General features: G+C 43.0%; 1 protein-coding gene and 1 long non-coding RNA gene across 3 annotated transcripts in view; one reads left to right on the top strand and one right to left on the bottom strand.

Annotated features, from left to right (window-relative positions):
- The first annotated feature begins 2,519 nt into the window (after positions 1-2,519).
- Positions 2,520-11,758, top strand: LOC135543013 (uncharacterized). The gene is made up of 3 exons (XR_010456170.1): positions 2,520-2,569; positions 8,942-9,073; positions 11,578-11,758. It is a non-coding gene; the product is annotated as an uncharacterized LOC135543013 (long non-coding RNA).
- A 743-nt stretch (positions 11,759-12,501) lies between these two features.
- The window catches only part of LOC135543313 (lysine-specific demethylase 6A-like), a 50,117-nt gene continuing 39,534 nt past the window's right edge, over positions 12,502-23,084 (bottom strand). For both annotated transcript variants that reach the window (XM_064970487.1, XM_064970489.1), the window contains 7 exons: positions 22,911-23,059; positions 22,316-22,430; positions 21,629-21,816; positions 21,296-21,437; positions 19,583-19,709; positions 14,525-14,701; positions 12,502-14,312 (listed from right to left, as the gene is read on the bottom strand). In XM_064970487.1, coding sequence (XP_064826559.1) covers positions 14,286-14,312; positions 14,525-14,701; positions 19,583-19,709; positions 21,296-21,437; positions 21,629-21,816; positions 22,316-22,430; positions 22,911-23,059 — 925 coding nt within the window. In that variant the 3' untranslated portion in view covers positions 12,502-14,285. The remainder of the gene's footprint in view (positions 14,313-14,524; positions 14,702-19,582; positions 19,710-21,295; positions 21,438-21,628; positions 21,817-22,315; positions 22,431-22,910; positions 23,060-23,084) is intronic.

Below are 23,084 nucleotides of genomic sequence, written 5' to 3'. Positions count from 1 at the left end.
ATACTTTCATTACATAAGTCAGTTACTCTGTCTTTTTCCATACACTTGTCACATACTGTAGGCTACACAGAAAAACATTGGAATCCTTACATCTAGAGTAGCTTCAATAACATTGGTCTAGTTTCACCCGTTCGGGTTAGGTCGAGGCTCAGCAGGTCTTCTGATCCATGGATTTCTCCCCAAACTGCTGGTTAATTCATTCTAATTAGATTTGACCCTTGTGACTCTTGAGGTTAAATAATTCCCATTGATTGTGTGCTGCTTGCTGTTGCTCAGATAGTGGATGGAGCAGAAAGACACTGTGGCTGTTATAGAAGGGTTATAGCTAGTCTCTGTGTCCATACAAGGCCTGAATTAAGAACACATCTTCCTAGTCACAAGGCTGTCAATATTATAGCTGATGAAGGAAGGGAAATGGGTAATGACGTTCAATACTAAGATGTGAATTGTGTGTGTGTGTCGGCGCTGGAGTGCTTTGCGTGGGGTATGGAGTGGTCAGCTGGCGGGTGTTTTCTGGGTAGGTACTGTGGGGGCTAAAAGCTCTGGAAAGCAGTGTGTGGGAAGGAAGCCTCCTCTCTCTCACACACACACACACAAGCCGACACGCACACGCCGACACGCACGCACCGACACACACGCTCGGGAGTGTTAAGCTGAGGGTGGGAGGCGATAGGTAGTTAAGCTTGCTTGCAGCTAGCCCATTGATCAGTATGTACTGAGACTGCCACAACAGACACTGCTCACAGACAGACTGACCAACAGACAGACAGATGGACAGACAGACAGAGGACAACACCTATACTCTGTAGGCTACTGCAGAGCGAGAGAGAGAGAGTGAGATTGCCACAACAGGTTTCCATAGACTGCTGTAGAGAGAGAGAGAGGGAGACGGACAGATGAGAAAATAGAGAGAATTGAAAATCAGATAATGAAAGAACGGTGACCAGTGAATGGAGAGAAGAGAGAGAAGATAAATAATAACAGAAAAAATATGCAAAACAAGACTAAGACAAAAAATGACATTGTGAAGAGAGCGAGAAAGAGTGAGAGAGAGAGAGAGAGAGAGAGAGAGAGAGAGAGGAGCCAGAGCACGTTGTTCGGAGTGTTCTGAGCAGACACTGTCTGGACCATGTGCACAGGTAAGAACTCACTATCTCAGCTGTGTCTGTGTCTGTGTGTGTGTGCATACTGTATGTGTTTGTATATGTGTGTCTTTGTATTTGGAGCACTGCAGACGACTCACAGCTACAGCTGTGTTAAATTTGCCTAGATATTGCTCTGCAGTCAAACAGTCACGCTGCTGATTACTCTGAAATCCTATCAGTACTGTTCCGCTTACAGCACTCTTTCAAAATGAGCTCTACCGATCATGTTGTAGAAATGTGATAAGGATATTTGTCTTACCAATGTCTCCAGTCTTGTTGAGATGAAGGAGAAGGAATCATTTACCATTGACAACAGCTGCTAAGGAAAAAGGGTGTTTGTGCGTGTGTGTGCGTGTGTGTTCACTTATGATTTGTTCCTGGACATTTCTTTCGGAAGCAATGATATTGGAAAAGTCGTGAGTGTGCCGGTGTGTGTGTTGGGGGTATGGTGAAGGCTGAAGAGGGTGGGGCCCAAGATAGGTGGTTGATATTGCCTTTTTTTTAGACTTGTCTAAGTAGATTTCACGTTAGTGTTCCTTATAGCAGAGTTTTGCCACCTTAGAATCTTTGGTGTCTTTTTTGTGTTTCTTTATGAGTGTCTGTGGGTTTAGACTTGGCAGTGAAAGAGCAGGTGTGTTAGGGGGAATAAATAACAAGTAGTCTGCCACTCACGCAAGAAATTATTTTACAAATGCAGATTGACCACACAAATAATTATCTCTCCCTCTCTCTCTCTCTCTCTCTCTCTCTCTCAGTCAATTTCTGAGATGTTGACTTGCATTACCTTTTGACTTCTTTGATCTTCAATTTCTAATTGATTTGAAGCAATCGGTGTGTCATTTACTTGCGACAGTATACTCACAGTCTCGATGAACCGTCTGTCTCCGTCTTCATTATCAGATGTCGAATAACCAACCATGGCATGAAAAACACATTTGATTGTGACATTGGTTAAGCCTATATTGACCTACAAGAGACCCCTCCCACGACTGGCCTGGGGAGTTTCGGAAGTGTTTGCGGTAGACAATGAGATCAGCGGTAATTATGGAGAATGTATGTCTTCTGTGGATAGGCACCAACTTGCCTTCGCGGAAGGCATTGCGAAGCGCGGCACTTCCGACCCATAGCCTTGGTGTGCGGTCCATAAAAGAAAACCCTCGAGGCGCATGGCAGGCAGGCTCAGGATATGGACGGGGAATCGACACGGATATGGACGGGGAATCGACACGAGGAGGAGGAGATGAGAGGATATTGGTAAGACATCATGAGGTAGCCTTGGCTACATTCTCGATAATGCACATTTTACGCGTTTGTAAGAACTTTCCTGTCCACTTCTTGGAAACAGAAGTCGGTTTGTTTCTCAATGTTTTCTCAGATCAGCTACAACTCGACGTGGACCGTTCAACACAATGCAGTCACAAAAGGTAGGCTGGTTGAATGGATAAAATGTTTTCTTTAGCTTAGGGGTTGAGCTACTTTAGTGGTGAGAATAATGGCTAGATTTTCTGAAATCTGGTTGTTCTGAAAATAATGTTATATAATGTTTGCTTGCAGGGCAAAATAGAATGCCAACATTCCAATGCGCTTATCACATTTGTTTATTCTGTAAATTAAACTGATGAAAGTTGTAAGAGTATTCTACGTTATCATTAATGTTGTTAAAGCAATGCTATAACGAAGCTATAGATAGGCTACTGCAGAATTATGGGACAAGTTGTGGTCCGGTGTGTGTGGTAGGTAGCGCAACAAAGTGTGTGGTCTCGCGGCTTGGCGCAGCCAGGGTCTCACGGTCGGACGAAGTTGGCTCCAGATCACTGGAATGCGCCGAGCGTTTTGATCTCTTTTATAAACACAACGGTCGCTCATTAACTAAATGACACTTTTCTATTTTAACATAGAACCGTGAACCAACCATAATGTTAAACGAAACTGGTTTTGAGAAAGGTTTCTGGAGTTAACTGTTTTCTTTTTGCCTTTTGGAGGGGAGAGAATGGACAGCCTGGTCTCATAGACTAGACGTAACATATCAACACTCAAATCAGCATATTTTAAGTTTGAACATATTAACACTCAAATTAGTATATGTTAAGTTTGGTATGATTATATAAGATGGAAGGTTACTTAATGCAAAAATGAAAGGAGGGTGGTATAACACAAACCCAAAGGTTCATCGCAATGGTTGCGTTCGAATCTCATCACGGGTGTCTAACAACAAAGGTTGTGTGTTCGAATCTCATCACGGACAACTTTAGAAATTTAGCTAATTAGCAACTTTGCAACTACTTACTACTTTATAGCTACTTTGCAACTACTTAGCATGTTAGCTAACCCAAAGCCTTAACCTAACTCCTAACCCTAACCTTAAAGGAAAGATTCGCCCATTTCAGAGTGATGTTCTATACATTCCTGGGGTCATTTCATGTGTATCTGAGCTATTGCCATTCTAGCAGGTAGAAATTAGGCCGGTATGACGTAGCATTGTGATAAAGCTGCTCTCACAACACTGGAAGTTAATAAGAATACAACTTTTGGATTGCGAAAATGACTAACGTACATGTCCGATTTCAATACAGGTCGATGTCAATACGGGTGGTTGTCTTCTCTTGAATGAGCTATTACAGTATTCCTACCTTGAGAAATGTGTAATTTAACAGAGGGTCCACCACATTGTCTGCCTCTTCAGTCCAGGGTGCATTGCATGGTACCATTGCATGGCCATTGTGAATGTCAGACTCCACTCTGTGAGGCACATCGATCTGCAGGTTGAACATGGTGACATTGTAGTCTCCTAAATTGATAGTGCAGTTTGTTTAGGCTATTTTGCAGCCAACTAGCTACTTCACATGCTGATATTGACTTTGGTATTATTGTGTGGAGCTACATTTGCTAGATAGCTAGCCAGTCAGCAAAAAGAGAGGATTGTATTGTGGGTTTTGTAGTTGACTTGAGCTGCAACCGATTTCCACAACGATTTTCACTTGTTGCTACCAACCTTATTATAACGATAAAAATAAATATTTGTTCACAAAATATATGGTTTAGCACTGTAAATTATAGGAATTAGTGGTTTTTATTTTAACCCTAACTTTAACCCATAGCCTAGCTAACGTTAGCCACCTAGTTAACGTTAGCCACAACAAATTGGAATTCAAAACGTCAAACGTATTGCAAATTCGTAACATATCATACGAATTGTAAATCATAACATGTACGAAATGGATGATGGACTTCCACAAATGAAAACTTATCATACTAATATGAGCATCTCGGATGTTCGTTTACTATGTTACCTCTACCCCTGAGTCTAGGTTGGAGGGGTGGTATGTGAGGAGAGGGGGAATTCTTGTGTGTTTTGGAATGCGATTACCCAGGGGAGAACCCATGACTGAAAAGAGGGAGAGAAGGGGCCACAAGGAAGAATGAGGCAAGTTCTGAAAGGACGACGCACATTCCTCGGCTTCCTCATTAGTTCTAAATGGCATTTGGGTTGCTGACATGTTGTTTCTTCTTCACATGATACTGTCTATGCTGATGGATCTGCTGACTAACAGCCCAGTGTCCAAGGGAAAGTAGTCAGATGACGAAGACCAACTAGGCTACTCGCACTCTCACCTATTTTACACCAAAACTACTGTTTCTTTCACTCAGGTCAGCCTTTTAAAGAAATAGAAAAAAAGCACATGATTATGCTACCAGCAGCACATTTCTTTGTTTGCACTGCAACATTGTAGATATAGCCTGAGCCTAATGTAAAATGCGTTCACAGTTATAGGTTAGTTTGGATTTCTGGCCTGTTTTTTTTTCAATCCTTTCCAACAGGTGGAGAGGTATGGTAGGCTACTGAGCTACAGGTGTAGGTTATTAATTTGACCAGTTTCTCAGAACAGGAAAATAATCCTGCAGCAACAGGACATTTAAATTATTGTGTGGATTATAATTAAAGGACATGTTTTTAGGTGTTGATACAAACTTTAGAAGTATTTTAAACCGTGAACACACTACATGTTTGCATTTCCTGTGACAAATGGGTGGTCAAATTAAGATCCAACACCTGTACAATGGTTTCGCTTAGGGTCAAAATACCTGACAATGGAATCTCCTAAATATTCCAACTATCCACTGTCATAAAGAAGGTAGACAAAATGTACATTTTATCAACGCATATTGACAGTTAGCCTATGCTCAGTGGTGTAAAAGTACTTAAGTAGTACTTTAAAGTATTTTTTACTTAAGTTGTTTTTTGGGGTATCGGTACTTTACTATTTATATTTTTAACAACTTTTACCTTTACTTCACTACATTCCTAGAGAAAAATAATGTACTTTTTACTCCATACATTTTCCCTGACACCCAAAAGTACTGGTTACATTTTGAGTTCTTAGCAGGACAGGAAAATGGTCCAATTCACGCACTTATCAAGAGAACATCCCCGGTCATCCCTATTGCCTCTTATCTGGCGGACTCACTAAACACACATACTTTGTTTGTAAATTATGTCTGAGTGTTGAAGTGTGCCCCTGGCTATCCGTAAATGTAAAAAACAAGAAAATCATGCCATTTGGTTAATATAAGGAATTTTAAATTATATAATTGAAAGTATAATTTAGCAATTACATTTACTTTTGATACTTAAGTATATTTTAAACTAAATACTTTCAGACTTTTACTCAAGTGGTATTTTACTGGGTGACGTTCATTTTTATTTGAGTCATTTTCTATTAAGGTATCTTTACTTTTAACTCAAGAACCAGAAGATTGCTGTATCGAATCTGCCGTTCTTCCCCTGAACAAGGCAGTTAACCAACTGTTCCCCGGGCGCCAAAGACGTGGATGTCGATTAAGGCAGTCCCCCCCCACCTCTCTGATGGAAGACACATTTCAGTTGAATACATTGTTGGACAACTGACTAGGTCTCCCCCTTTCCAATTGGGTACTTTTCACACCACTGCCTACGCTTCCCCAAATATTTCAAGTAGATAAATGCAGAAATGAAAATATGAGACAGACATAATAGATATCAGTAATATATATATATATATATATAATAGTGTAGCATAAAAGGCATATGTCTACCAGAGTTTACTATGGTTAGAGCAGTAATGGTGGTGCTGGATTAGCATAAAATCATCTGAGATTGTCCACTCTTTGACGCCTGCCTACAAAAGCTATCGCCCACTCACAAATGACAATTATTCCAATGAGCAACCCGATCCTGAAGTGGGATTCTACCAGCTCTCAGCACCCACATCAGATTGGAATGACTAGTCTACCACACATTCCTCAACATTTCATGTTGCAATGAAAAGAGGAGAACTTGTGGTGTGTTTGGTGTGTAGACTTGTGGATGTGTGTTACAGTTAGTGATGTGCAGGTGGCAGTGTCTCCTGTACTGTAGGTGTGTTTGGTGTGTGTGTAGACTTGTGGATGTGTGTTACAGTTAGTGATGTGCAGGTGGCAGTGTCTCCTGTACTGTAGGTGTGTTTGTCAGATGTTTGAGGTGGATGACTTGTGTGCGAGGACGAGTGAGTGTCCATGTGGGCACTGTTTCCCTCCCCATAGGGGCATTGTTTAACTGTTTCCCTCCCCATAGGGGCAGTGTTTTACTGTTTCCCTCCCGATAGGGGCAGTGTTTAACTGTTTCCCTCCCGATAGGGGCACTGTTTCCCTTCCCATAGGGGCAGTGTTTTACTGTTTCCCTCCCGATAGGGGCAGTGTTGAACTGTTTCCCTCCCCATAGGGGCAGTGTTTTACTGTTTCCCTCCCCATAGGGGCAGTGTTGAACTGTTTCCCTCCCCATAGGGGCAGTGTTTAACTGTTTCCCTCCCCATAGGGGCAGTGTTTAACTGTTTCCCTCCCCATAGGGGCAGTGTTTTACTGTTTCCCTCCCCATAGGGGCAGTGTTTTACTGTTTCCCTCCCCATAGGGGCAGTGTTTAACTGTTTCCCTCCCCATAGGGGCAGTGTTTTACTGTTTCCCTCCCCATAGGGGCAGTGTTTAACTGTTTCCCTCCCCATAGGGGCAGTGCTTAACTGTTTCCCTCCCCATAGGTGCAGTGTTGAACTGTTTCCCTCCCCATAGGGGCAGTGTTTTACTGTTTCCCTCCCCATAGGTGCAGTGTTGAACTGTTTCCCTCCCGATAGGGGCACTGTTTCCCTTCCCATAGGGGCAGTGTTTTACTGTTTCCCTCCCCATAGGGGCAGTGTTTTACTGTTTCCCTCCCGATAGGGGCAGTGTTTAACTGTTTCCCTCCCCATAGGGGCAGTGTTTAACTGTTTCCCTCCCCATAGGGGCATTGTTAACTGTTTCCCTCCCCATAGGGGCATTGTTAACTGTTTCCCTCCCCATAGGGGCAGTGTTTAACTGTTTCCCTCCCCATAGGGGCAGTGTTTAACTGTTTCCCTCCCCACAGGGGCATTGTTTTACTGTTTCCCTCCCCATAGGTGCAGTGTTGAACTGTTTCCCTCCCCATAGGGGCAGTGTTTTACTGTTTCCCTCCCCATAGGTGCAGTGTTGAACTGTTTCCCTCCCCATAGGGGCAGTGTTTTACTGTTTCCCTCCCCATAGGTGCAGTGTTGAACTGTTTCCCTCCCCATAGGGGCGGTGCTTAACTGTTTCCCTCCCCATAGGGGCATTGTTTTACTGTTTCCCTCCCCATAGGGGCGGTGCTTAACTGTTTCCCTCCCCATAGGGGCATTGTTTTACTGTTTCCCTCCCCATAGGGGCAGTGCTTAACTGTTTCCCTCCCCATAGGGGCAGTGTTTTACTGTTTCCCTTCCCATAGGGGCAGTGTTGAACTGTTTCCCTCCCCATAGGGGCAGTGTTGAACTGTTTCCCTCCCCTTAGGGGCAGTGTTTTACTGTTTCCCTCCCCATAGGGGCAGTGTTTAACCGTTTCCCTCCCCATAGGGGCAGATGAGGGCGGCGCACAATGGGCACAGCGTCGTCCGGGTCGTCATTGTAAATAAGAATTTGTTCTTAACTGACTTGCCTAATTAAATAAAGATTAAACAAAAAAAATCCATCTCTACACGCTTACATGCACATAACTCCTCCACTTTGAACAGCCAAGTACCCTTGGCTCCGGGTTTCCATGGCAACACACTGCAGAAACGCAGCGCAGGAAGAACCAATGGAAAACTACCGTAGATGAATTGTATTCATTTATTTGATTTTAACACTGACACAATGAATGATCAAGAGTCAGATGCAACACAATGTGATTTGCTCTGAACTTGAGATCATGGCACCATTATTCTTTTCATGGCACTTTCTCTGGGTCAGTTGCTACACGGAAAACCAACTCCCCTTGTTTTTCTCAATGAGTGTCTTCTTCCAAGCCTCCCCATTCACATATATGTCAGAGTTTCTTGCGCCTCCGGACCAGTCGTTGACTGAGAAAGCCCAGCCCCCTAATGCTACCGGCTCCTTTTAAAGAAGTCTGCCATCTCCATGTCACACTGAGTGACTTTCTGTCACACATGCATACTGAAGTATGTGGATTCATTGAGAGATAAAAGACTGCGAAATATAGGATAGGAGAAGTACACGATGGACACAGGTGAGAAAAGAGCCAAAGAACATACAAGTAGAAAGAAATAGGGAACACTGGGCCCTGCCTCAAGACTGACACATCTACAGCTCATTACTTATTGAAAACACTGGAATGCTGTTTCACATGGAATCTCTCTCTTTCTTCCCCTCCCCCTTTCTCTGCCCCCTCTCTCTTTCTTCTTCCACCCCCCCCTTTCTACCTCCCCTCCCTCTCTCTCTCTCTGCCCCCTCTCTCGTTCTCCGCAGAGGAAAGACTGGTGACAAGGAAAAGAGCTGCCACTGAGAGAGAGCGAGAAGGAGAGAGAGAGAGTGTGTGTGTGAATGGTGAAGCTGGACTGAAAGAGATACCAGGAGCCCTGGGTCTGGGAATCAAACACAGTGAGTACAAAACCTGTTGGGGTGAGTGTATGTCATCGTGGTTATGTATCCGCTAGATGTTTTACTAGTTGTACAGGTCTCTCATGTGTGCAGCAGTGTGCATGTGGTTGTAACTATTGTTATGTATGGTAATGTTTAGGGCTTGGTGTCACTCGTACACCCTCTGAGCATATGGCTGTGTTATGAATGAACGGACTTGGCCTCTGGAGGAACAGCATGTGCCATGTTCTATAGGACCCTGACTTTATCAATGGGCTACATGAGAGAGACCTGGCATTGGCTGGGGACAGGAGCCAATCAAAATACAGCATGTTAGTTGTAGAAGTCCGGATGAATGAATGAGTCAGAGATGATGAAGGTGAGTGTGTTGGTGTGCGTGTGTGTATGAAGAGAGTTGTCCGACTGACCCCAGCTCACACACTGAACCAGTTGGTTGATTGCAGGCCCATAGCTGTGAGAACCCCATCGGGACAATGAACAGGGCTAAAATTAGCAGTCAAGGCCACCTGTCTGCAACACGGCCAGAGAGGAAACAGGAAGGAGACGGAGAGGGGGAAACAGGGGCCATTAAGGGCACAGCTCACACTTACCCCTGCAGAAAAGTTGCCTCTCTCTTCAAATACCTTTCACGTCGCCAGCTCTCACAGAGGAGAGAGGGAGGGGAGTGAAATGGGCCATGACTGTTGGTTTGTGCTCACATGGTGGTGGAAAGACATATTCAGTGTTATGAGTTCTGCTAACTGTTTAACATCTTATCATGCCCAGCTAGTTTCCTGGCATGGAGTCTCCCTTGTCTCTTACCTGCTGCCCCTACCTTTCCCCCCAATCTCTAGGACAAGGGGAGGTCTAGGAGAATTCAATCATCATATCATGGGTAGTAGGAACCTAGCCATAGACTGCGTTTGCAGAACTGATTGTAAATGGAACTAGCATTTAAAGCCTCCATCCTAAGAAGCCTGCGAGTCACATGATCCATCTCATGGTGGACTTGACTATTAATTTAGTGCTCTATTCAATCAGATCTGCTTTGGCCGACATCTGCATAGCGGTTGTTTTGGCGGTGTTGGTGGTGGAGCTGTCAAATCCACAAGCGGCTCCTGGCGTTATACCAGAAGCGGACGTTGCCATTGGCTGAACGGAGTCGCATTAACAGAAATCCCATGCAGCCTTCTTTACAAGTTTGAACACTGGATTGTGTATTACGTTCAATGATTTTTCAATTTGAGCGTAATTATTTCTATATAGCCTAAATGTTCTCATTCTGAATTTCTAACGCGTGGGTGTGGCTTCATGACAATTATCTCAAGAGCAGCTGCTCACCGATTTGAGGGCTTCAACCCAGTTCCACTTCCAACACCGCCAAAACATCTGCTATGCGGGTGTCTGCAATCGCTGTTTAACGCTTGATCTGATTGAATCTAGGCCTTGGTGTTGTCTGCTCTGTCCATTATAGCCAGGCAGGTCAGAGGGGAAAACAGAGAAGTCAGTGGATAGCAGTTAAGTTGTCTTGACATTTCAAGGTCATTTCAGATTGAGTCAACATCTGCAGCGTTTAACATGAATTTTCGTTAGCGCTCCACTGGCACGATCGTATTGAATCCTAGCCGCCTGACTGTTGTCTCTATACCCATATATGGCAGTTGACCACCCAATTCACTTACCTGGGACTCAAGATTTCAACCAAAGAGATACAGTAATAGAGGAGGCCACCCCATAGAGGTAGATAGAGGATTCATCATGGACATCGACATTGCCATCATCCACCTTTTTAAAGTAGTCAAGTCGTAAACTGGGTGGGGATTCCTATGGGTTGTAACCTCAATGGCGCTACCCAAGCTGTCACAGATGCTATAATGGCACAGATATAAAGATGAGTCCTCTATCAATCTCTATGGGCCAGCCAGGTTCAGTGGCATCATGGAAAAGTGCTTTGTCACTGTAGTGACTAGTCTACTTAACAACTGCACCTGGATCAGTGTCATAATGATTAAATCAGCAGTTCAGAGCAGAAATGTCTAGGGCACACCTGGTGTCCCTGGTCTAAATCAGTCCCTGATTAGAGGGGAACTGGCTTTGAGGTCCAGGGCATCATATTGTATAATCTCCCTCCTAGTGCGACCTATAGCATGTGTAAAATTCACTCCGACACCATAAAATAAAGTCACACTGCACAAACACATGTGGGGGAGGGGCTACATGTGTGGGGAAAGAACAAGGTTTATCACTATAACCTGGGGATTGCTGTTAGGTTAAGGTGGGGTAGAACCTTGCTCCCCTGTTTGACTTTCCATTCTCTTCAATCCAAGGCCACCAGATTCCCTTTGATCGTCTGTTTCCACGTCACAACAGGCTGATTAAAGGAGAATCAATCTCCCTCCAACTAGAAGTCCTCAGTATAATAATAAAACAGGAACTATTAACCTGGAAGAGATGTGGTCAACTGAGCTCCATTGGCTGCATGTCAGTTCTATGCAACTGACCTCTCTTCTCTGTTCACTGTATAGGTATGAAGCTGCCTGGACCGGATGATGGCGCTGCTATACAGACTGGCTGCACCTTGCAGAAAAACTCCCTCTTTGTAGATGAATGAGTGGCCCAGTCAGGATGACTTACTGCAGGGGTCTTAACACACAGTACTCCATCTCAGAGGCTAAAAACAGACACACCCTTAACAAGGCCTTATTAGATTACTAGTGATCCTCTGCTGAATGTGTTTAAATAAGTCACAAGCTCCCAGGTATTCAGTGCTCACCCAGTGACAAGAGACGACCGTCTTCGCTTGGACTGTGCCAAGCAAGGTTGGCCATTTTGGGTCGGTGTCTGTCAGCTGCTCAGTAGTCAGTGTAGATCCTGTGGGGCAGTCAGCAGCTACATCTGGCTACTGGGTCGCTGATGGCTGCCATGTTCTTCATGTCTCAAATATTGTGCATGTATCAATTACATGTACTGTGATTGATTTAGTATAGCTTGTATTCTGAATTTACATACAGCCATCTTTAGTTCAGTTTGCTGGTAGGTTGTTGACCTGGCATACAGTGTAGAATTCTGTGTGGTTGATTCTACAGCTACATTGTCTGCTGGGTTTTAGGCCCTACTCAAATAATCACTCTAACTTGTCACTTAATCTCACGGTAAGTATTTTCTCCCAATTCAGAGAACGTGTGACAATGATTGTGTATCATCAAATAAATACAAGTTCTAGAAGCAGAGTTGTGATTCCTAATGTATTGAGGTCCGCTGGAATTGGATTGGGCCCTGTTTTGTCTAGAAAGAACATTTTACTGGGTTCCTTTGTTCACTGTGGCCTTAATGTACATCGTCTTAGAAGTTGAAACACTGCAGCACAAAATAAATTAATGCAAAATAATTAATTATTTCTGCAGACACTGTACGCACACTGGTGAAAGCAATTACATCCATGGATTATTTGACAATTGTGTTTAATGACTCATCATAAAACATTCTTCAAAACAATAAAACAATTTTAAATGTCAGTTTCTGTACAACGCTTGCTAAGCAGTTTTATTTATATATAGAAAATGTACGAGGAGTTGTGTTAAAATGACAAAACTCCTTCAAATTTAATGGCAGGTACTCTGGAAAAAAATAACAGCATTCCATCAACAAATATTTTCAAGCAATAAATATGTATTTATAAATAGTGTAAATTTACATCAAGATTAGAAACATAACAAAAATCACAAATCAAACTTTATTCCTTAAAAGGAGAAGTTTTAAACAACCAAATCTGTATTTTGATGTTAATGGCATGTTATAGTAGTCCACATTTTTACACGATTTCACTTGTTTGAGAAACTTAACACAACCAGCGAATCATTTCCTCATCCTTGTTGTGCAGTATGGGGGCCCTGAAAAAACGTGATGCAGGTCTTTGAAATTGTGTCACTCCGCAGTACTATATTCCATTGTGTGCGTCTCAAGACGTTTCCCATATCCAGCGGTTTCATTCTCCGTGTAGACTGCTGCAACAGGTAACTGTCAAAATAAAGCGCCTTAATAGGGTGTTGGGACAACAAGAGCTGCCGGAACAGCTTCAATGCACCTTAGCATAGATTCAACAAGTGTCTGGAACTTCCTGTGTGGAAGCATCTCCTTTCAATATACTTTGCACCCCTCATTTACGCAAGTATTTTGGCTGTGACCTGTAGAACGGTATCGCTTGAGTCGCAACAAAATGGAATATAACGTTGCAGATAAAGTTCAGAATGATGACGTCATCTGTACACAGTGTTTCCATTTCAAAAAGGACATATTGGGGTGTTTTTGGAGCGTTCATCTTTCAGAGCCCACATACTGCACAATGAGGATGAAGGAATTCAATTGCTGGTGGCGGTAAGTTTCTCAAATCCAAGTGAAATGGCAAAAAAACTGGACCCTTCAATAAACATGCCATTTACATCAAAAACATATTTGGTTATAAAAAAAAGCTAAATTCTCCTTTAGGTCAATGTGCAACCCATTTTTCTTTGTGACTTGGCTATTGATTTTCCCCAACATTTTTCCTCTTTTTTTTTTTTTTTTTACCTAATAAACAACCAAAAACTGAACATCATAGCTCCAAAATAACAAAGATAAAACATAAGCTGTAAAAAAAAATTAAAAAAGACAATCACCTAAACTCTTCACATTACAATTTTTTTGTAGATTTTGCCATCCAAAGAGTCTTAAAATTACTATCTACCATAGAAAAAGACCAGTTAGGCTAGTGCTCCTTAGAGGGAAGGAAAACACCTGGAGAATTCAGGAAAACAAAGGGATCACATCTCAGCCTGTTAACAGAATTTAAAAAAGAGAACAGGTTGTCCAGTCAGTAGTCTTTTAGGGTGGTGTTGCCAGTTGTGACAGATACAATATCTACAACACATCTTCACTCAATAATTCCCACCCCTTTCCCATGTCCAATGTTTTTGGATTAAGTTCTCCATTAAAGAGCTGAACCATTGTTACAAGGGGGGGGGGGGGGTGGAGTCCTGTGTTGGGAAGTGCGCTCTCTGGCGCCCCCCAGGGGGAAGAGGGGGGTTGACACGGCGCACTTTACAGGTTGCATAGACACACGCAGCCGCTGCTGCCTCCAGCCGTCGCTGTGGAGACTCGACTTTCCTGAATATCAGAAATGGTCCATTTTTTTCCTTTGAAATGAAAGATCCTGTAATGCTTGGACGCCCCAGAGAAGCTGAAGGGATGTCTAATGTCAAGATGAAGATGAATGCAGAGGGGCCTGGCGAGAAAGAGGGAGTTCAATACCGATTCAGAGCATGAAACAGGAAACAAAAAAAGGCATTTTATAGAATTCCATTTATTGAAATGCACATGGAACTCTTTGACACAAACACTGGCCAATATACCAATCAAATGAGGAAGTAGTCCTTTAATAGGATCTCTACGTACATCCCAACAATGTCAATAGAGCCAAATCAAAGTGTGACTTACTAGTGTGAACTGGTCGTAGACCTGCATGAGATCGTCCATCCGGTGTTTCTCTACAACCACAAAGTTGTCCAGCTCGGCGCTGCCTTTCCGGGCACAGTCCTGGCAGTGAACCACATACTGCTTCTGCTTCCTGGAGAGGAGCTCGCTCCGCACAAACAGCAGGTTAAACACCTCCACCTGGAACACAGTCAACCACCACACACCAATCAGTAGCGCAGTCTATCAACACACGTCAGCAACTTGGGATGGGCATGAGTAATAGATTAGTGGACCTGAGGTGCAAACTCCACCTTGAAGCTGTTCATCCCTACGGAGCTGTGAGGGAACGGCACCACAGTACCTCCAGGCTCTGATCAGGCCCTACACCCAAACAAGGGCACTGCGTTCATCCACCTCTGGCCTGCTCGCCTCCCTACCACTGAGGAAGTACAGTTCCCGCTCAGCCCAGTCAAAACTGTTCGCTGCTCTGGCCCCCCAATGGTGGAACAAACTCCCTCACGACGCCAGGACAGCAGAGTCAATCACCACCTTCCGGAGACACCTGAAACCCCACCTCTTCAAGGAATACCTAGGATAGGATAAGTAATCCTTCTCACCCCCCTTAAATGATTTAGATGCACTATTGTAAAGTGGCTGTTCCACTGGATGTCAGAAGGTGAATTCACCAATTTGTAAGTCGCTCTGGATAAGAGCGTCTGCTAAATGACTTAAATGTAAATGTTCAGTCATATCCCTGTAAGCCGGGATTCATTTAGAATTTTAACACCCCTTGAAGTAGAACATACATACATGTACATACTACCGTTCAACAGTTTGGGGTCACTTAGATTCCCTTGTTTTCCATTAAAATATATATTAAATGAGTTGCAAAATGTAAAGGAAATAGTCAAGATGTTGACAAGGTTATAAATAATGATTTTTCATTGAAATAACTCCTTCAAACTTTGCTTTCGTCAAAGAATCCTCCATTTGCTTTGGCATTCTAGTTGTCAATTTGTTGAGGTAATTCTGAAGAGATTTCAGCACATGCGTCCTGAAGCACCTCCCACAAGTTGGATTGGCTTGATGGGCACTTCTTACGTACCATAAGGTCAAGCTGCTCTCACAACAGCTCAATAGGGTTGAGATCCGGTGACTTTGCTGGCTACACCATTATAGACAGAATACCAGCTGACTGCTTCTTCCCTAAATAGTTCTTGCATTGTTTGGAGCTGTGCTTTAGGTTGTTATTCTGTTGGAGGAAATTGTCTCCAATTAAGCGTAGTCCACAGGGTATGGCATGGCATTGCAAAATGGAGCGAGTCTTCCTTTCAAGATCCCTTCAACCCTGTACAAATCTTTACCACCACCAAAGCACCCCCAGACCATCAGTTTGCCTCCAAATGCTTGAGATGGCGTCAAGCACTCCTCCAGCATCTTCATGTTTTCTGCGTCTCATGAATGTTCTTCTTTGTGAGCTGAACACATCAAATTTAGATTTGTCTGTCCATAACACTTTTTCCAATCTTCTTGTGTCCAGTGTGTTCTTTTGCCCATCTTAATATTTTAGTTTTATTGGCTAGTCTGAGACCTGGCTTTTTCTTTGCTACTCTGCCTAGAAGGCCAGCATCCTGGAGTCACCTCTTCCTTCACTGTTGACGTTGAGACTGGTGTTTTGCGGGTACTATTTAATGAAGCTGCTAGTTGAGGACTTATGAGGCGTCTTTCTCAAACTAGACACTAAATGTACTTGTCCTCTTGTTCAGTTGTGCACCGTGGCCTCCCACTCCTCTTTCTATTCTGGTTAGAGCCAGTTTGCACTGTTCTGTGAAGGGAGTAGTACACAGCGTTGTACGAGATCTTCAGTTTCTTGGCAATTTCTCGCATGGAATAACCTTCATTTCACAAAACAAGAATTGACTGACGATTTTCAGAAGAAGTTCTTTGTTTCTGGCCATTTTGAGCCTGTAATTAAACCCACAAATGCTGATGCTCCAGATACTCAACAGTCTAAAGGCTGCCAGTTTTATTGCTTCTTTAATCAGAACAAGTTTTCTGCTGTGCTAACACAAATGCAAAAAGGGTTTCCTAATGATCAATTAGCCATTTAAAATGATAAACTTGGATTAGCTAACACAACGTGCCATTGGAACACAGAGTGATGGTTGCTGATAATGGGCCTCTGTACACCTATGTAGATATTCCATAAAAATAAAAAAAAAGTAGTTTCCAGCTACAATAGTCATTCACAACATTAACAATGTCTACACTGTATTTCTGATCAATTTGATGTTATTTTAAAAGGCAATTTTTTTTTGCTTTTCTTTCAAAAACATGGACCGGTAGTGTGAGAGCGAAAGATATATAGCCCATTCAAACACAATGAATAACAGATTCACTACATGGAACAGTTCCCCAAAATAAACCCAATGGAGTTTGTTCTGTCGTGTCTGTCCTATATCTGAGAGATAAGAACTATCTATATATATATAGTGCCTTGCGAAAGTATGCGACCTTTTGCCACATTTCAGGCTTCAAACATAAAGATATAAAACTGTATTTTTTTGTGAAGAATCAACAACAAGTGGGACACAATCATGAAGTGGAACGACATTTATTGGATATTTCAAACTTTTTTAACAAATCAAAAACTGAAAAATTGGGCGTGCAAAATTATTCAGCCTTTATGTTTGAAGCCTGAAATGTGGCAAAAGGTTGCAAAGTTCAAGTATATATATCCTTATTTTTGGCACTAAACTGACTCCATATATACTTCCATTCATTTTTTCAACTGGTATCGGGGCACCTTCAGTTAAGTCTTGTGAGGCCTGTGCGCATCCTAGAGCAAAACCTTTCCACAAAGGGGTCATATCTGGGCAGCAGAGTAGCCTAGTGGTTAGAGTGTTAACCGGACTAGTAACCGGAAGGTTGCAAGTTCAAACCCCCGAGCTGACAAGGTAAAAATCTGTCATTCTGCCCCTGAACAGGCAGTTAACCCACTGTTCCTCAGCCGTCATTCAAAATAAGAATTTGTTCTTAACCGACTTGCCTAGTTAATTAAAGGTTAAAAAAATAAATAAAATATATATATATATATTAGTGTGTAGCCCAAACTGATAATCGGCTGTACAGACTTCAGACGAGTCAATATGCTTTTGGGGTCCGAAAAGAAAAATGGAGAACACCATGTTTGTGAGTCTTATCTTTCCATATAGGGGCTGTGTCCCACAAACAAAAATGTGCTTACGGTTAGGCATAAGGTTAACAGTGTGGTTAGGGATAAAGGTTTAAAAATAGATTTTATGAAACTAAATTGTAGAAACAGGAAGGGTGTATGATTGTGGCTGTGGTAACTAACATTAATGACAACCCTACCTTGCAAACTGCTAGAATTGGTTATTCAACTCTATTACCCCCTAAACATACAGGTTCCACACTAAAAACACGACTTTGATAAAGACATTTATCAGAATCATTAAGCCTAGGCCTATTCACCAAACAGATGTCCTGGCCATAATTCATCCCCATGCAGTGTTCAATGGAGAACTTTTAACCCATTAAAAACATTCCAAAGAACAGGCATAATAACTAAATAGAACTTCTGTATATCCAAAAAGTTTGGGTCTGTAACCCTGAACTGGCCAAATTGAGCCCCGTTTAAATCGATCCCTGAGAATAACTGTTCCAGACACAAGACGCACTATTCTGTTCTGTTTAATAAATAAAAAAATTACTATAAAATACACATGGCCAAACAAGTCAGTTCGTCAAATTTCTGCCCTGGTCAACTGTAAGTGCTGTTATTGTGAAGTGAAAACATTTTGGAGCAACAACGGCTCCGCTGCGAAGTGGTAGGACACAAGCTCAGAACGGGACCGCCGTGTGCTGAAGCTCGTAAAAATTGTCTGTTACCGATTGCAACACTCACTACCAGCTTCCAAATGGCGTCTGGAAGCTACGTTAACAGTTATTGTGCTCATCTGGAGCTTCATGAAATGGGTTTCCATGGCTGAGGAGATGCACACAAGCCTAAGACGACCATGCACAATGCCAAGCGTTGGCGAGAGTGGTGTTAAGCTAGCCGCCATTCGACTCTGGAGCAGTGGAAACACGTTCTCTGGAGTGATAAATCACGCTTCACCAGTTTGGGGAAGGCCCTTTCCTGTTTCAACATGACAATACCCCCGTGCACAAAGCGAGTTCCATACAGAAATGGTTTATCGAGATCGATGTGGAAGAACTTGATAGGCCTGCACAAAGCCCTGACCTCAACTCAATCGAACACCTTTGGGATTAATTGGAACACTGACTGCGAGCCAGGCCCAATCGCCTGACCTCACTGAGGCTCGAGGCTGAATGGAAGCAACTCCATATTAATGCCCATGATTTTGAAATGAGATAGCCGATGAGCAGGCGCCCACATACTGTTGGTCATGTAGTGTAGGTGTCTTGACTTTGATAAGCGTGCGGGAAAGAAGAGTTGTCTGCTAAATTAACAAAACAAGGCTATGCCATTCTACAAGCAAGCGCCACATTGCTGAGGTTACTACTTTTTCTGTGTTCCACGATATAATATAAACTGTTAATATTACAGTTAAAACTCATCTTAAAATGGCATTTATTCACTGAATAAATAGAAGGCAATTTAGCAATTAGGATTCGTTATCTGTAATGGTTATGATATTAGGCATTGTTGTTCACTGTTTGCAAATAGATAAGTGCTTTTTTCCCCATTTGAGTACTGGAAAAAAAATATGAACAGTCAAAACATGTAAAATGACCATTCCTATCTGTAATACAATCAACGCACGCACACACACCCACACACACGTACGTCCGTAACAGTCAACCAACACACACACTGAAGTCAAAAACGGTAATTTACTCAGTCGTCAACACATAATCCTGTCAGTTACTCACATGATAGTCATGGACTGTAGTCAATTTCTCAGTCGTCAACCAGAACATTACTGTCAGTTACTCAAAACAAACCTATCCTACTGACAATGTAATGACTGTGTGGGGTAGCAGCTTGGGTAAGGGACAAGGGGTTGAAATGGGCCAAAGCCCCTGACGTACCTCGCAGATGGTGCAGTAGTGCGCAGGCTCATCCCTGTTCCTGCCCTGCAGTACCGTCTCCTTCCCTGCTGCGGCTAGAGCCTCCTTCACCGACTGACACTGCTTCAGAGTCCTCAGCAGGCAGTACCTACATCAATCACACCATGACATTAAAAGAAACCCAGACACCTACACGTTTTAAGGTTACGTTTTCCAGCAGCCACATCATCAATATGCACGTCATCATCCAATCTGAAGCCCTCTTTTCAGGGATGCAAACTGCTGAGGGCACAAAAAGGTAACACTTTTTTTTTTGTTGCACTGAGACATGCAAAAAAATCCTTGCTAGGGGGAAATGCTGGTTTTAACTAATTGAACAACAAAATAACATGATCGTCTGTGTGTCAAATAAAGTGTTTAATGTGAACCTAACTCAGAGCAAAAAAATGTAAGGAAAGCAATCCAAATATTATTTGTTGCCTAGACTTTACTGCAAATGACACTCGAAGTCTTGAGGGAAAAAAAACAATGCAGTAATATTGCATTTAGCCAGGACAGCCTTTTTAATAGAACGCTTGTGACCACACACATCTACATCTAAATATTGCACATGGGGAAAAAACTATGTAGAAATAGAATGAAACAAACAGGCATTCTATTTTTGCTCTAATATAGTGGCCCGCCTAGTAGACGATCAAGTGCACAAGGCAACATTTGTACATAAATGACGTTCAGAGTAAAAAATGTAATATCCCCCCCTCACTCACACTAAAGTTTTACTGTCAAATTCAACACAACAAAAGCATCATCTTTGGGCTACACTGCACGTTATTACATTGTACACTTTCTGCCTGTGGACATCTGTTCTACAATGTACCAGCAGAGCATGATACCCTTTGTTGACATAATTGATCTCTTTCAGGCAGAGTACACCTGGCACACCTCTTTTTATCCACTGCAAGGAGTCATATACCAGTTAATAATATAGCGAATTGGTTAGGTTACTAACGTTAGCGCATCTAGCTAGCTATCGGACTTCATTAGGCAGCAAATTTTCAAAAAACAAACTCAATTATTTGATCAGTTAAGTTGGCTAATGTTGCTCGACATTTTTCTGGCTAGCTAACGGTGAATTCGATCCAGCTACCACAGCAAGATATTTAATAATGCTTACAATTCTTGATCCACCCCACTTTCTCCCTCACCTCAAAAACTTTCCTAACGCCAGTTGTTTTTCAGTTGCAGCTCATGAAGTACGCTTCCTCACCTTCTCACCCCATCTCCGTGGTCAAACCTCTCACCTACCTCTTCGTTATGGTTCAGGGATGCGCTACTGTAACTGGCAAACTGCCTTTGCACCCTACTGCTCTCTTTCCAGATCGCACGCTGATTCTCTAACTAGCAAATTGATCATCTCTTCTCTCTTCAGTCGTGTGCTGCGCTGCATTCCGTTGTTATGTGGATGATTGGCTGAGCCTTGGATACAGCCAGTATTGCGCCTAACGCACATCACTCGTTCACTTACAGCCAGTTGTGATCCAAAGCACCGCCCCCTCATCGGATCTATACGAATAACATAGGTCACCTGTTTTGGCGTATTTCACTGAGAGGAGACTAGTTTGCATCCCTGTGTCACTCTCCACCCCTCATGACAGACTGGACACACACAGTTGTAACATGTGGCAGGAGAGATGCTCACAGGGTGAAACTAAACTGTAAAAGACGGTGACGTACTTGATCATCTGGAAGAGCTTGTGGTCGGACACCTTGATGTTGCGGGCCATGTTCCAAGAGAGGTGCACCATGGGTACATGGGACTTGACGCTCTGGAGCTTGTTCCACTCGTAACGCTCCACGGCCAGCTTGTACTGGTGGGCTGTGGATGTTGTGAAATGAATTACAACACTTTACAGGTCTAGAAACAGCTGACAAACTGATTCTGGAGTCAACTATCACTAAGAGATAATATCCATGTATTATTGTATTCATAAATATATATATTTTTTAAATTACTAAGTGTTTTTACAGTAACCGAAGGAGCAAACAAAAGCTGCATCAGAGGCTTACCACTGAGGGGTCCTACGTTCCAGGCAATGTTGTTGCACCAGCCGATGGCCTGGACCCAGTGGACGGTGCCCGTGTTGAGCCACACCAGGTCCCCCGGCCGCTGGATGAACCGGTAGACAGGCACATCTGCCTCATACAGGTCCTCCAGGTTGGGCCACCACGAACCCATCAGGAAGTTGATGTTGTTTCTGATGGAGAGCGAGGAAAAGAGCGAGGGGGAGGAAAGAGCGAGGGGGGTATTTGTCAGTATTTTCTCATTTCTGTAAGAGATGTGGAATTAGGACTCGTATTAAAGACCATCTAATTTCAGTCTTTTCTGTCTTCCGGGCCATTCCTTTGTCTGCATTTAAAATCAGAATAGTTTTGTTGTGGAAGGCCAGAGAGAAGAGATGGGTTAGTTAGATCTCTCTTGTTTCATTAATGCCCTCATTCCTGGATTCAATTCAGCTCCTTTCCTTCTTTTCACTCTATATCTCCCTGAATCACTCCTTTTTCATTCAGACAGTTTGCTCTTCGTGTTCAAAGCGAGCCACAAAAGAAACCGACCCTCATATTGACACCCCATCTGATGTCCTTCTTTTCTCTGCTGTTCTCGCAGACCCCCCCTCACTACCCCCATTTCACATTCACTGACATCACTATTTTATAATGTATTATCACTAGCCTCTATGGTTGTTAGGTCCTTACTTTTCACAAAAGTTGCTCATCACTCCCCAGTAGGGTTCTGGCACAGCAAACCACTCACAGTCCCCAGGGCCGATGTTGATGTTGACAGAGCAGAAGTTATTGTGTTCCTGATGACCTGGACCACAGAGACAAAGCAAGACCAAGTTAGAACTGTATTATGTCCCCCCCCCCCCAAAGAAAATCACATAGAAATGTTATTTATAGATCTGTCATTCTCATTAAAAGCAAGTCTAGAACGCGCTAGATCTGTGAGAAATGACCATGCTTCCCATTCTTAACTTTTGTTTTGTTCACCAGTTTTAAAACAGCTGAAAATACAATATTCTTGGTTATGGAAAATATCTTTCACAGCGGTTTAATGATTCTCTACACTGTACTTGCTTGTCTTGGCACAAAGTGAATTAGGCAAACTATTAGAATTTCAACCAGGAAATTGTAGAGGGATTACTGCATAGTGCAACTTTAACAGTCTGTCTTTGTAACTCATAAGTATCCATATAAAAAAGCACTAGAAACTGCAACAGCTTGTCCTATAAAATTGTATCGCTGTACCGTGCCCTTGCCTAATATGTACAGTGTGTGTGTGCGCATCTACCTGGTATCCTGCTGCCGGGGACCTTCATGTAGAGCTGGACAGTGTTCATGCCCAGGATGGTGTGTCCTACGTGGCTGAGCAGATTGCCAGCAGACACCACCCTGGCGAACGCAGGCAGCTTACTCAGCTCCTGCAGCTGTAGCTTCCACCTGGGGGACGAGGAGAAAGGGGGTG

The sequence above is a fragment of the Oncorhynchus masou genome, chromosome 7, assembly GCF_036934945.1.
Source record: "Oncorhynchus masou masou isolate Uvic2021 chromosome 7, UVic_Omas_1.1, whole genome shotgun sequence".
Taxonomy (NCBI): Eukaryota; Metazoa; Chordata; class Actinopteri; order Salmoniformes; family Salmonidae; genus Oncorhynchus; species Oncorhynchus masou.
The sequence above is the reverse complement of the archived record's forward strand: the minus strand, read 5'-3'. Positions and strand labels throughout refer to the sequence as shown.